The sequence below is a fragment of the Uloborus diversus genome, chromosome 1 (assembly GCF_026930045.1).
Source record: "Uloborus diversus isolate 005 chromosome 1, Udiv.v.3.1, whole genome shotgun sequence".
Lineage (NCBI taxonomy): Eukaryota > Metazoa > Arthropoda > Arachnida > Araneae > Uloboridae > Uloborus > Uloborus diversus.
In genome coordinates this window covers 252,694,733-252,710,614 of record NC_072731.1, presented here as the reverse complement: position 1 = coordinate 252,710,614, position 15,882 = coordinate 252,694,733, and the positions used below count along the sequence as shown (strand labels likewise).

General features: G+C 34.6%; 1 protein-coding gene across 1 annotated transcript in view; it reads left to right on the top strand.

Annotated features, from left to right (window-relative positions):
* The window catches only part of LOC129220032 (nose resistant to fluoxetine protein 6-like), a 56,673-nt gene that overhangs the window by 36,481 nt on the left and 4,310 nt on the right, over window positions 1-15,882 (top strand). The window contains exons 6-12 of the mRNA XM_054854368.1: window positions 1,454-1,624; window positions 4,568-4,661; window positions 5,670-5,762; window positions 6,187-6,352; window positions 8,406-8,485; window positions 10,935-11,057; window positions 13,002-13,122. Coding sequence (XP_054710343.1) covers window positions 1,454-1,624; window positions 4,568-4,661; window positions 5,670-5,762; window positions 6,187-6,352; window positions 8,406-8,485; window positions 10,935-11,057; window positions 13,002-13,122 — 848 coding nt within the window. The remainder of the gene's footprint in view (window positions 1-1,453; window positions 1,625-4,567; window positions 4,662-5,669; window positions 5,763-6,186; window positions 6,353-8,405; window positions 8,486-10,934; window positions 11,058-13,001; window positions 13,123-15,882) is intronic.

The window sequence follows — 15,882 nt, the reverse complement described above, 5'->3', positions numbered from 1 at the left end:
AAATAAAATGATAGGACATCAAAAACAGTCAAATGAAAGCAATAAGCAATCGTGATTGCTCAAAAAAAAAAGCTGAATAAATACTATTTTTTTTTCTATGTAAATCTAAGAGACGATATTCATGTCTATTTCTCGTCAGTGATCTCAAACGCGGTTGAAACTAACTGCTCTTTTTAACTACCGACACACAAAGGAAAGGGGTTATACGTTTGACGTGTCTGTGTGTCTGTGTATATCTGTGTATTTGTGCGTCTGTCTGTGGCACTCTAGCGCCTAAACGGATGTACCGATTTTGAAAAAAAAAAGAAAAAAAAAATATGTTCGAAAGTAGAGTTGATCGAGAGTGCTCTTAGCTAGGTTGCATCTTTGGATGACATTAATTACCGAAGATATTAATTAAAAAACCTTTAAAAAGGTTTTTCGCGATTTTTGCAGTGAAAACATAGTTAAAATATTTAAAATTTTAATACCAAAATAAAGAGATTTTTTTTTTCCGCGTCTGATAGAATGTGTTTGGAACTTTCATGTTTCATAGAATTCGAATTATAACGGTTTTTTAAAGCAGATTTTAATAAAGGCCATGCCTTTGTTCACGCGATTGATCACCGAATTCATTGTTGGCCGAACAGGAAATTAAAAGCAATGATTTAAAAAATTGTATCTGTTGCCGGTTTCTATTAGTTAACAAATAAAATACTTGACATTGATTTTTAATAATATAAGGCTTTTTAAAAGGATTTTCAATTTTTCCTCTTGATTCTACAGTTGCGACTCAGTCGGGGTTTTTTTAAATTTTTATTTTTATTGTTGCTTCTTATTCATTCTTATTGATATTTGAATGCAAAAAAAGTTACATTTTGTCGAAACCTCCTATTACCCATAGAGTGAACAAATTACATAGAGAGGCCCTGTCATACCAAGAAATTGAAGCTTGAAGTTGCACCGCTGTATCCTCAGATCCTTAGCTTCTTGCTGAGTATTTTGAGATATATCTTGACTCAAAACATTCCATTACTGAATCTCAGTTGGTTGTCAATTTAAACTTAGATATTGTTGCAAGCTTATGAAGCATGTTTTTAAAATTGCAATAAAAGATGAATTAAAATGCAAAAAAATCCGCCAGTTGCTTTATTTGGTCCCTTTTCAAGATTGGTGAAAACTATTCTCACGAAGCGATCATGTTATCGTAACCTCGCTCATCATTGCACCGCTGTATCCCATAATTCCGGCTTATATTTCATCTCCTTTTTACCATTTACGGGGCCATTCAATGTATATTTTTTTACTTTATGCTATTACTGCAATTTGGTTTACAACCCCACTATTTCCCTCGTCAATGTGAGATAACAGCACAACAATTTCCCTTGCATTATTTCCAAACGCTCTTCTGTAAGTTATTCTGCTGAAACAATTCTTGATAAAAGTAATTAAAATTTAATATTTTCTCTTTCAGGAACGTGTGTAAAAGCTTTACTGGCATTTTCTTTATTTACGAACTTCAGGAAGTTTGTCGACACAAAAAGTTCTTCTGACCATTTGACTTGCCTAAATGGAGTTCGTTTCCTCTGCATGTCGTGGGTTGTTTTGGGACATACCTACCTTACCGTGAACTTTCAAATGTTTCGTATGTATTTATTAGTATTTCCGTTATATATTCAGTGTTAATAATTATTATTATGATTATTTTTACATATTATGAATTGTTATTATTATTTATTTATAATTATTTGTTACAAGAAAATCGCCCGTCAAAGTAATGACGGATGAAAATTGCTTCTACATTTGAACGAAGCAATTGCCTGTTTTGGGATATTTTGATAGTTAAAATTTTAACCATAACTCCAGTGGATTAACCATAACTCCAGTGGATTAACCCTAAACTCCAGTAGATAGCGTTCATTGTTGACCGACCGGATCCAGCAGCCTTGTCAAAATGCCAAATATATTATCCCCCATGTCAAACATGGCCAAAAAATATTATCAAATTATAAATAACTTACTGAATTTTTGGTGCTTCAGCAATGAAATAATGCCGCCACGCATGCTGTGGCGCGAGTTTCATTATTGGTGACGTCAGAGCGTTACTTGATCAGTGATTTTGGCTCTTATATTTTATGAGGATTATCATATTCGTAACCCAAATGATTTATGCTTCTTGATCAAAGAAGCATAAGTTGTACGATCGATTGCATGGTTGGCTTAAAGCACAAATCATTTTGGCGGAATTTCGCACGCACATCGGAATATGATCGATTTTTGTCTTCTTGAAAATGCTTTTGGTCTTCCAAAATCCTTGTATTTACCATGCTTTGGAGGACTTTTGATTTGATTATTACCCTTCCGTTTTAGGCCCCCCCCCCCCGATTGAGCAGGAAATAACAGCGTCACTCATTCCACCAGCTTTCTTACCCACGTTTTTTCCCGCGTTTTTCACATCGGTAATTCTTTTTGGTAAGGGAATCTTTGTCAAGAGCACGGAGAAAGATTAAAGTAACCTTAAATGATTTTTTTTTTGTTTTATATATATTTCATGCTTTTTCCAATGGTAAAAAATTTGTAAATCTCCCCAAAACATTTGATAAGCATTAACTTTTTTCTATCAGCAGTTAAGATTAAACGTCTGGTATGCCATTTAGTTCGTCTAATTAAATCGATTTTAGTTAAAATGTATTTTAATCAACAACCAATTTGCATTCTTTGGATTTTAATTGCTCTCCCATCCGAGCAATTTGTATAAGATCTAGTTTTACTGGCTCTTTATTCGACCTTGTAATTTTTTCCATGACCTTATAATGTTCTTTCTTTCTGTCTTTCTTTCTTTTTTTTTTTCACAAAGGGTAATTCCGAGAGAGATGGACCACGTTTTTTCTTGGCTCTCTAAAAGCTGTACATTTACATATATTTTACTTTTCATTGTACACATAGTGATATATGATATTTCTTACAAATATCCTAACGAAAAATACCTCTCGCGCCGGCGCTGGAATCAAAGATTGACATCAATGAAAAAAGACCGCCACATTCCCAATTATCGAGATATCCCCGATTTATTTCTCTCGCCAGGAACAGGGAAGGATTTCGATAATTGGGGAATATGGCGATTTTTTCCTCATTGGCTTAAATTTTTGGCCCCAGCACCTGCGCGAGAGGAATTTTTCATTACAAATCTAAACAAAGAGAACGGTAACATAGTTTCACATAGGGTTACTATAAATCAGCAGGGTTACCAAAATAGAATTAGTTACGCCAAAAAGAGACGACTGCGCCAGATTCCCAATTATCGAAATATCCATAACAAACAACATTAAGCAAACATTTTATGCAATTATGTTTAACACATTACGTTTCTTAAACTTGGCAATTCTCTGGCGAATGTATGGTAATGTGGTTCTTTGGCGATAAATAATGAATTTTGAATTATTACCCCACATATTAACGTTGCTTTCAATTGCAAAAGTTAAAAAAAAATAAATTAAATAAAATGACATTTTTAGAACTCATTTGGTGGACAGAGTTGCATAACGTGGTCGTGACGATTGTTCACATATCTCGGCGCTACAGTCATTACAAAGCTGCATTTAATTGTAAAAATTCCGCCAAATTAATTTTGGTTTAAAAAAATCATGAAATACCCTAAGGAAGGTATTGAAGTTAAAATTGATCCGCCAAATTAGATCACAACACACTCAAATAACATTAAAGGTACCATAAAGACGTAAATTAATCCCCAAAATTCGTTTTTTTTAATTTCCACTCTCGCTTTGCAACTACGTTAGCGCATTTGCGGTTTTTTAAAATTTTTACGAAGCGTTTAACTTTCATTTTTCACCTTCTTTTTTGTCTGTGTATTTTTAAGGATTAATGATTCTAATTAGAATTTTGTGCATTTTAATGGCGAGAATGGAGGATATTGTTCCTTTTTTTTCAATATTTTTTTAATGCTATCTGACCTTTTACTGATGAAGATTTTTGTAGTGACTGTTGACTCTATTTTGGGACGATTGCCTTTAAAATTTTAGGCATATTTCTCCTTATTTATTCAGGAGGGACAGTGCTGGAAGAGAAGCCGTGCAATAATTTTGATAGCCGGCGTAGCGCTGGACCACCATTTGGCGGGGATCGGGATTATAAGGGAAATGTTTGACTTCATTTAAGAATTGTTGACCTCACTCGAATTGGAATTTGAACGAATTACCGTATCCTAACTTCTTTACTACTCCTATATATTTTCCTGATTTCTATTGTGTGATTTTTTTCGGGTGTCCTCCCCAGTTTCGCCGATACTACATTAATCGTCTTTCCCCCGTTTTTCAGTTTTCATCATACCTTTCAATATTTTAAAGAGGGGATGATATTTGAAATGAATATATATATATATATATATATAGTATATATGTTTTTTTGTTTGAGATAAATTATGTAATGAATCAGAAGCAAAAGATGTTCGTATAATTCTTCAATATTTATAAACTTTTGCAGTTCATTTCAACAAAGAAGATTTCAATTTGCTATGTATACGACTTTATCAAAGTTTAATAAAAATACACTATTCTTCGTATTATTTCAGGCGGTTTGGAAAAAGTCCGCGCTTATGCCAAAGATTTTGCTTTTCAAGCTGTAATCAATGCTTCTGTAGCGGTAGATACATTTTTCTTCATGGGGTAAGTTATTTAGAAATTTATTTTATCATCAAAATCTTTATACTTTTAGAGCCTTTGCATTTAAATGTGAAAAAATAATTCCAAATGCTTCTTATGTAATTATATGCTTATTTTTTACCAAAATTTTAAAATTTTCCGAACTTCTGTGTAGAGATATGCGGCGAATCGGGAACTCAAAATATAGTGCAATACGAATGTTTGTCAGTCAACCTGTATCCAGAAATTTGCTTTTTATATAAACATTAAATGTTGTTGCCATTGTTTTCGTAAAAATAGAATTGTTTGATAAACGACCTCTGACAATAAGGCTTAGTGAATGAAGAAAGAACGGCAGATCTAGCAACACTGGCAAAACAAAATTCTGCCCCTGCATAGCGGAAGGTACTAACCATCAGCCCAAACCGTTGTTCAGTTGAGCGTTGTTTGTGCACCACGTAAGTTTTGTTTTACAGAGTTCTTGTTCAGTGCGTTGATTTTTAACTGCGAACAGGAAAATGAATGAGAAAAATATCAATTTCAAGTGCAGCCAACAGTTCCTCGCAAACAAAGGTGTGATACAAATAAAACATTCACCATACTCGCCAGATCTCAATCCTCCGGACTTCTTCCTATTCCCACGACTCAAACTCGCTTTGAAAGGAAAGAAACTTGACGACATCCCTGACGTTCAGCGAAACGTAACGAGGCTTTTGCAACTCCATCCCAAAAGGAGACTTCTTGCAAAGTTTCCAGGACATGTATAGAGTAGATCTCAGCTTTGCAAGGTTATGGCAGGTGACTATTTCGAAAGACAGTAATGCAACTGTCGTTAATGTTTCATCTACGCTAATATTACACGATAATTCACCAAACTTTAATGTCAGATGATGTAAAATGATTATAATTATAAAAACGTTAAGTTGTCATTAAAAAGGTTATCGTAACTCTGCCATTACATGAGCTTGATCACAGCATAATGCTCTGAAGCACATGGTTTTTTTTTTTGAAATTGTTAACTTTCTTTTGCAGGGGTTTGCTAGTGTGCTACCTCACTATAAAATTGGTGAAACAAGAAGGACATCCGTTTAATATAAAACTGTACATATTTCACAGGATTTGGAGGTGAGTGTATTTTATTTAATAAAGAAGTACAAAAGGAGAAAAAAAAATACTTAAAGGTTAGTTTGTAATATTAACTTTTGAGAAGTTCTCCACATTTTTATATGGATAACGAACTGATGCACTCATCAGCTCGTTTGAAAATGATCTGCACAACCAGCATGCACTCATAATCTGCATACTCAAATATTGCTCTTGTACATCTGGATGAACTCTCTGCGCGTTTATTCAACTTATACGCCATCTTCAGTGTAATCTCTTCTCGTTTTACCTTACACACTGTTGATTATTAGAAAGTACAAATAATTTTCGATTCACTCCGCACATACATATATACATAGTTAAATTGAAATATTTTTTACTCCTCAAATTATTATTTAACCATGCAATAAAAAGTGGACTATTGAATTTTTTTTTCTTTTTGCAGAATAATTCCAGTGTACGCTTGTGTTATAATGTTTATGTTCCTGGGAAACCTGCTCGGATCTGGTCCACTTTGGCACGATACGACGGACAAATACATCACTTATTGCTACGATAACTGGTGGTCAAACTTAGTCTTTATTAACAACTTTTATGACGCGGAGAGAATGGTATGTATTTTTATTTTAATTCCTATTTATAGTTTCCTTAACCTTAAACAGTTTACTCAATAAAGTTCTTAAATATTTGCAACTATATTTTATTTACTTTTTCTGAGATTACTCGACAAAAATCCGCACTCATTAAAATTTCATACGCATTGAAGTTCAGTTTTTTTTTTTTTTTTTGTAAGCCACATGCTTAAAATGTTGGTTTTGTGGCGAAGTCTCATAGCCGACATGTAAATACAGGGTTCGCGCATTTTCTGGGGAAAATGGATTTTTTGATGGTATTTGTACAAATGTTTAAATTTCTTCAAAATACTGTCTTCCTGCATCAATACACTTGTGGAGACGTGTTTGCCACGCCTCAAAGGACCCCTGAAATTCCTCGACTGGAACGTCTCTCAGGAATGTTGTAACGTGGTTTTGGATGTTTACCAAGGCATCCCAATGTTTTCCTTTCAGAACTCTCTTGAGTCGGGGAAACAAAAAGAAGCCGCATGGAGCCAAGTCAGGGTTGTAACGGGAGTGGGGGACCACCGGATGCGTTGCTCTGGGTCCATAAGTTGATTTTCCGTCAACACTTTCGGCACAAGCTTCGCGCAGACCTTGCGCATTTGCAGATCCTCGATCACTATCCCATGTACCGCGAATTTGCACATGTGTCAGCAATTTGCTGAATGCCCAATCCATGGTCGGAATGCAAAACTTCGTGCACACGATTCACGTTTTCGTCGGATCTGGCCGTTGTTGGGCGTCCAGAACCGGGTTCGTCGGCGACCTCCTCCCGGTCCTCCTTGAACGCCTTGTGCCACCTCCCGAACTGTGACCTTGAAATGCAATCGTCCTTGAAGGCCTCTTGAATTTACGCAAAACTTTATAGCGTCTCATAGTTCAAGCGAACGCTCCATCGCACGACGTGCCGTGTTAAAAAAGTTGAAAAGAACTTCACGCAGCAAATGAGAAGATTGGGCACCGGGAACATTGGGTGCCGAGCATTTTGGGCGCTGGGAACAAGGACGCCGAGCATTTTGGGCGTCGGGAACATTGGGCGCCAAGCATTTCGGGCGCCGGGACAATCTTCCGGGACCGTCACACAGAGGCACGTCTTTCCGCTCACGCTACTCGGAGCAAACTGACGACCAGCTGCGTTCAAAGAGCAGATCCTTTACCCCATTTCCCCCTAGTTCTACAGCGCTGCCATCAATCGTCACGTCACAATAAAATCATGCGCATTGCTTTCCTATTGATGTCTGTATACTATCCATAGTATGAGCAATTATAGTAGAAAATTCACAGCATGAGAGCATTACTTTGTACGAAAGTAATGCTTGAAGCTTTGCTGAAGTAATCACTTAATGGTTAAAGTAGCAACAGAAACGTATTTCTTCGGCAAATCAGTTTCTGTTAAAAACCACAAAATTAGTTTATCACGTTAAACTTAAAGAAGCTCAGGCCTTCATTTTACTTTATTTGAACATGCAAATTCAAAAAAAAAAAAAAAAAAGTTTCTAATGAGATAAGTAAGCAATACAAAAGAAAGAAAGAAAGAAAAATGTTTGTTACTAATGAGATAAGTAAGCAATTCTAAAAAAAATATATTTGTTACTAATGAGATAAGTAAGCAATACAATAAAAAAAAGAAAGAAAAAATACTTTTCTTCTTTTTAAAGACTTGATATTCCAAGAATCGGGTTAGATATTTTTGTTTAATGTTGAGGTTTCTTATGAGCATTGCTTGTCTTCAGTTATGTAATTTTTAGCACTTTAAATATTTAAAAAAAAACACTAATGTAAGAGTTTTTTTACGAAAACTTGACAAGTATACAAAGTCCAATTATAAACAAAATGAAACGCAGGCTCGTTTCATACAGTTGTATTTTGTTTGCAAGAAATTCTGTGAGTAAGTTCGACGGAATTAATTATGTAATTTTATGAAATTGCAACGAGGCTTTGCATCCTTAAAAAAAAAATGAGAGGGGATTATTTTACATAATTTAAATTAGTTGACTGGTTAATAAAAGTTTTAACGATATTTTATTTTTATTCTTTTATATTTTAGTGCATACCGCAAAGTTGGTACATTGCATCAGATTTTCAGCTCTATATAGCAGCTCTCATCATACTAATTCCTCTTTTACGGTAAGTTGGTTGCAACTCATTGCTTTGAATCTACTGTTTCCGCTTTTAAAAACAACTATGAAAAATTAAAAACGTCACGAATATTGCTTAGCGAAATATATTTTACGGGGTGCCAAGAAATAAAGCAGCACTTCTATTTGATTAATATAAAAAAAACACAGAAACTTTTGCTAACATCTACCATATAGTAAGCAAAATGTATTTTGAAAAAAAAATAAATAAAAAATCTGAAGGAACAAATAAAGAAAAAAGAATCAATTTCAAAATTGCTTTAAAAAGTGAAAAAAAAAATATTCTTTGAACACCATCGATTATTCTTTCAAACGTAATTTTTGAAGTTGGAACAGAAACAGAAATGAAAATCATATGTAACCATCAGTGGCGTAGCTACACTTTCTGCCACCCGGGGTGGTTCCTCAATTTGCCGCCCTTTGGTAGAGAAACAGTCAAAAGTTTTTGAAGTAAAAAATAAGAACTTAATTTAGAAGAAACATTTCCGCATTTTCTTACTTAAAAACAAAAGAAAGTTCAGGACTCCACCAAAAATTTCTAAAAGTTAATTCAGAATTCGCAGTTTTAGGCAATTTTTAGTAAAACTAATAGAAAAGAGGTTTGGGGCTCCCTCCAGATTTTTTTTTTTATATTAAAAACAGTTTTAGGCCTTCTTTGGTGAAGTTCGGGGGTTATGGTCACAAGGAAGTTTTCCGAAATCGAAGTGTTGAAAAAAGCAATTTCAGGCTATCTTTGGATATGTTAAGAGAATGGGTAAGGTTCGGGGGTGCTGTCCGGAAAGTATTTCGACAATACTGGAGAAAAACACAACTGTAGGCTGTCTTTAATGTCGTAAAAGCTTGCCTTAACTCCAAGAAAAACTAGAATTTTCCTCCCAAAATATTCCAAAAATTGAAATTAATTTTAGGTTATTTTTGATCAGGTTAAGAGAACATTGAACGTTCTTGGGACCTCTTTGGAAATTCGTCGTACCGAATATTCAACTGTGGACTATCTTTACAGGAGGGAGTGGTCGAATGTCCCCGAAAATGTTGGGAGTCAGATGGCTCTTATGCCTACACACTATCAATTGTATGCCAACAAACTTTTGCAATAATGGAGAAATTATATGAAGCTTACGGGTTTTTGCCCATAACTCTTTTTCTAAAGAGCAAATATAATCAATCAAAGAAATGAGACCAAGTTAGAGCATCCCTTATCCATTAAAAAAATAATCGTTAAAATCGGTTCAATAGGTGAGACGCTATGAGTACAAACAAGTAGAATATTTACAAAGAAGGCATATTATGACTCCAAATAACACTTCTACGAAACGAGTGATGTAAATAGTAAAACCCCTCCTAACGGACACCTCTCAAAGGTGGACACCCCTCTTATGCGGACACTTGTTAATTCACCAGTTCCAATGTAAATAACATTATTAAACCACTGTCCTGCGAACACCTCTCTATTGCGGACAAAAAAAAATTGTCCCGTTAGTGTCCACATTAGAGGGATTTTACTAATACATTATTTCTTGTAGTAGATACCTGTAGCTTGAGCCAAATTGCAGCACTATTTCTTTTAATTAATGTTTTGTATTTAATGCTCATTATATTTTTTAAAATCATTTTCTATTTCACACAACCAGCACATTAATCAAACATAAGATTGTTATCAAAATTAAAAGCAATGTTTCCTGAACTCTATGTAAAGGCTTTGTAGATAGTTCATGGCATTAAACTAAATTTGAACTATAATTTGAATTAACATTTTCACTGTGTCAAAGAATTGTTCCTGTTGACTTATTGACTCGTGTTACAGTTTTCTAGTAATGAGTATTGTTACGCTCTCGGTGCTGACTTCAAACTTTCTTTAAATGACGACACAGTTCTTGAGAAAACACAGGAGATTTATTTACAATGATGTACAAGGAATATCCTTAGCAACTGCTAAATTAACCGTAGCAGTTATGCAAATATCAATTAACACCGTAAACTCAACGGTTACATATAAAAATACGCGAAAACACTGCGCAAAGGCTAATGCACTTTCCAGAGCAACGACGAAAACGAGACTGACTTTGATGACGCCTTCACGGCTATTTATAAACTCCCGAAAAAGAGCTTTTAAATATTTCAGAATATCCTACACGGTTCTACCAGTTTCTCATATTCTCTTTTTATTCCATTCACAAATCTTATCATTCAGAAATGGGGGGACCGTATACTTCAGTCGAATGTTAGGGGTTGTATGTACATTGCAAGAAACTATTTACAGGTTACGTTACTACAATAATTTTTGCTGAAGAATAATGGAATAAACGTCTATTTTAGCCAGATTACAACAAATTAACCATAAAAATAATTACTATTTACAGGATTTGTAACAGTATTGTGTTCTATTAGTTATGAGAAAATTTATTCACAAGATCAGTAAAAGTTTTATATTTTTACAGGTGGCCAAAAGTTGGATTATCGATGTGCGTTCTAGGAATAATAGCTTCGGTTGTTTACTCGGGTGTTGGTACCTACGTAAACAACTATCCACCAACAATGTTGTTTGCTCATCCAGATCCAGAGTAAGTTGAAGAGTTTTTTATTTGTTTGTTTATTTATTTTTGAGCAATCACGATTGCTTATTGTTCTCAATTGACTGTTTTGAATTCCTATGATTTTATTTTCCCACCACCTGCCTCTGCCAGCACCACCGTCGCGTCGACCGGCCTCACGATGCTGCTCCTCTTGCGAAAACCGTCTCCAGGTTGCGGCTATATCCTACACACACACGCCTACACACACACACATACACGCACATACACACACATACACGCACATACACACATACACGCACATACACACACATACACGCACATACACACACATACACGCACACTCATGCCTGCACACAAACACATATGCCTACATACACACACAAACACGCGTACACACACAGCGCTGTATGCACAACATGCACACACATGCATACACACACACACGCACGCACCTACACACATGCGCCTACACAAACACACGCCTACACACACACATACACACACACACTCATGCCTGCACACAAACACATATGCCTACATACACACACAAACACGCGTACACACACAGCACTGTATGCACAACATGCACACATATGCATACACACACACACGCACGCATCCACACACATGCGCCTACACAAACACACGCGCGCATTCATACACACACACGCTCGTGATTGCGAAAAACATAATTTGAATTCAAGATGCCAAAAATTAAAATTAATATAATTTTTCTTTTTATTTAAAACTTTTTGTTCTAATAAATAAATTTCATAAAGAGTTTAGGCAGTTGTTATTGTTTAAAATTAAAATAAAAGAAAATTTTCCAGATTCATAAATCACGCTCTCTTAGTTAAGTAGGGGAATGTGGGACGAAGTGAAATGGTAAAATATTTACTCAGTTTTTAAAACCACCTATCAAGTACTATTTTAACTATGTAGTAACTAATGCGGTTAATTCCAGTCAAGAAAAAATTACCTCTTAAAATCAATGAATATGATAATACAAGCAATTTCAAATATTGACACGCAGATTGTAATATTTAGTTGCAAGTGAAAACTTATTTTGTTATTATTAAATGATAAAGTTCTTGTTATTAATATTTTAAATATTAATAGAGATATATTAATATTCGGTGTAGTATTTATTTGCTTAATGTTAACATTATTGGCATTTTAAATGTTTTATACAGTTAGTTAAGTGCACGCAGAGCGAAGTGAAATAGTTTATTTCATTTACTGATTCAATCTTTTACCAAATCACTTACGTATTCCTTTATTAATTACTAGTGGTACCCGCACGGCTTTGCCCGTAATAGAAAATTAAAAGGTCTTTTGGTTTGCCTGTATATTTACAAAAAATTTATGGTGAATTTTTTCGCCAATTGGCTTGTACCCATGTTACGGTTCCACGTTATGATAATTTCGTATCTCGCCAATTGGCTTGTGCCCACGTTACGGTTCCACGTTATGATAATTTCGTATCTCGCCAATTGGCTTTGCCCATGTTACGATTCCACGTTATGATAATTTCGTAATTTACTCGTCCATCTTATGATAGTTTTGTTCTTATTGACTATGCCTACGTTTATTTTTCCTTGTGCAATTACTTGAAAAAAGCGATGACCTTCTAGTAAAGTTGTTAAAAACAAGCTTTCAAATAACTTCAAATATAACAAATTTTCATGAGCACATATAATATCATTGATAAGCTTTGTAACATTATATATAAGTTCATTGCATTTTACATATGATGCTCATATAACTGAACAATCTTTATTTAAATCCGCACTAAAAAGCTATGTAGTATATAATTCTAAAATGTTTACCTCTATATAATGGAAAAATGCTACCTTGTGTTTCAGTAAAAGTTCGCATTTTTATACAGCACATTTCAGATACAGTAAAAAAGTATTATTTGGTTTCACCATATTGTTTCTCCATTGTCATTAATTACGCTTTTCTTTTTAGCCAAAGAAATAAATACTGGGCCAATTTCTACTTCAAGCCGTTTGTACACGCGGGACCTTATTGCATAGGACTGCTTACTGGATATTTGCTTGCTACCAAACCTAAGATGAAAATTCCTGCTGTAAGTACTAGCCATTTATTTCTAAATGGTTCTACAAGTGGGAAGAAATACAATTCATTCTGTTCGTTCATTATAATATTTGACGTGATAATACAAAAAACCTTTTTGTAATGAACTGGCATGGGCTGTACTTGGCCTTTGAACGCGCAACTAAAGTCAAATTGAATTTTTTTTCGCTAGAAATATGCTCATTTACTTTAACTGTTTGTTATTAACAGTTTTCTATTAGTTTTGCTCACGATTCCATCACTATTCGAAATATCATATCTGCTAAATGTTATCAAATGTGGAGTCACTTCATCATTTCGCATGTCGGACATAACGTACAAATCCAAAACGTCCATGGACAAAACGACCATGTCCAAAACGTCCAAGGGACAAAACGACCTAGTCCAAAACGTCCGAGGGACAAAACATTCGAGGTACAGAACGTCAGACGGACATAACGTCCAGGGGACATAGCGTCCGACGGACAAAAGGTCCACGGACAGAACGTCCACATTTTTGGACAGCTAGGACATAACGTTCAGTTTTAGAAGTTTATTTCTTAACACTAGAATTACGGCAGTTTTTGTATACCTATAAATACGCTGGGGTTCATTTTGTCCCTCTGAGAAAAAATCGCAGTTTATTTAAAGAATGTAGAGATTTTAATTATATGTATTAATGAAGTATTTAAAAAGAGTTTAAAATGCCCTTAAAATAACCAGCGCTGTTTCAGTTGCATTTCAGAAATGGACAATGCTTCCTTTTATGTACAAAAACATTTTAAATGCTTCAAATTCTTGAAGTGATATATTCCAAGAGGTGTATTTGAGTTTTTGCTCTGTTTCAGCATCAGAAAATGCATTTGGATTTCTTTTTTTTTTCTAAAAGTGATGAAAATGACACCTTACTACGCTTCTGGGCATAACCCTTTAGTTCGGGTTTTTAAAAAATAAATTAAAAAAAAAAAAAAAACCTCTATGATGACTTAGGAAAAGTCAAGGAAGAATTAAACTTTTTATGAAAATACTGAGGAGCAGTTAGCAAAACAAATGTGCTTGGGGTCAAAATGTCCTTTCCGTAATTCTAGTGTTAAAATTTAGGATCAAATAGATTTTTTTTTTTTTTTTTGAAAAAAAAAATCTTCTTTGTAATAAAAACGTAAAGCTACACTGTAAAACGATTCAGAAACGTTCCTGGAAAATAATAGGCAGCTGATGTGCCCAATTTCAGCCAGTAACATATCTTACAAAAACCAGGAACATTTTCTGATAAAAGCCAGTAACCTTTCTGAAATTTTAAGAAATCTCCCCTATTAAAGCCAGTCGTGAAACGTCTAGAAAAATTAAATAGGTTTAATTTGTTTGATTAGAACCTTTCTGATTTACCAAGAAAACTCCAGAAATATTAGAGCAACCATGGTCAAGCTACGCGAAAATTGCAAGCAAGAAGCAAGCATATTGCTTGCTTGCAATTCCTGCCTCGCAAGGCTGTAGCTATCCAGTGACGTATTTGCTCCCATTGGAAGCTTAGTCAATCCGAACGGGCCATAAACAATCTAAAGCCGATACACTTAATAAACACGCTCCGTGAATATTTAAACTGGTAGCAAAAAATATTTTTCACACCAGTGCAAGGTCTGCATTCGTGCATCTTTTAGGAATTCAGGAAACTTTTTTGCGAAGATACTTGATTTTTTGGGGAAATAGGTGAAAACCTCTGAAATCACGAAACGTTCCACGGAAATAATCAGTAACGTTTCTGAATTTTTTTACAGTGTATGGAACAATTTTTCATAGGCTGAAAATCTTTAGCCTGCTCCGGTCCGGATTCGATTGCGAAAAAATTCTGGGATGTCGTCTCTATGTTTTAATTTAAATGTGGCTCCATCAGTTTTAAATTAAAATTTGCAATATTTTTGAGTATTGATTTAGCATGATTATTTCAAATTTTGGCAATTACGTTTATGAAATAGTGCTACGTACAGTTTTTAATATACTTAACAAAGCATAAATGGCTGTGAAAACATCGACTGGAAAGCAGCATGATATTTGTGTGAAGCAAAGACAATACTTTTAGCGAGAATTTCAGCTCTCAGAAATTCCCCAGCAAAAATTTGAGTGTTGTATCTAAATTGTGAAGGTGGAGAAGATTGGTGACGTTATCTTTTGATGGTTAAGCAAGTTATCTTTGTTATGTGCTAGGGACAATGATGGCATGCCTATTAGGCATTTGTTTATAGAAGACCATTTATTTCGTGGCATTGAAAAGCTTGAGTTCTGAAATGACGGGGAACCGGACAAAACGCCCAGATCCAAAACGTCCGAGGGACAGAACGTCGGACACAGTAGAGTTTGACGGAATAATGAACGACGCTAAGAATATTATTTTCATAAAACCTATTGTTTCATGGCAAATCATATAATTAATTGAGAAGTTTAAAAATAAAATGTACGATCTGCCTTGAAAGTTCTGCTATTTAATTACATGTTCTATACGGCTTTATTTATCAGAAACTTTACTTTTGGCAAAGGAAAAAAATGAAACCAAATGAACTTGCGGTGAGAAATTTAATCTTATCTTAAGAAAAACCATTGATAGCTTTTCGCTATACCATTTCCATAACTGAACTCCCATTCAGAAATGACTGTCACCAAAAGCTCATTTTAGTTTAACTTCTCTACGAGTTTTTTGTTACTTGCTAGACGGCAGCATTTTTGGGGTACAATTATGTAGCGCAAAAATCCATTGCAGAAATTTTATGTTATTGCAAAG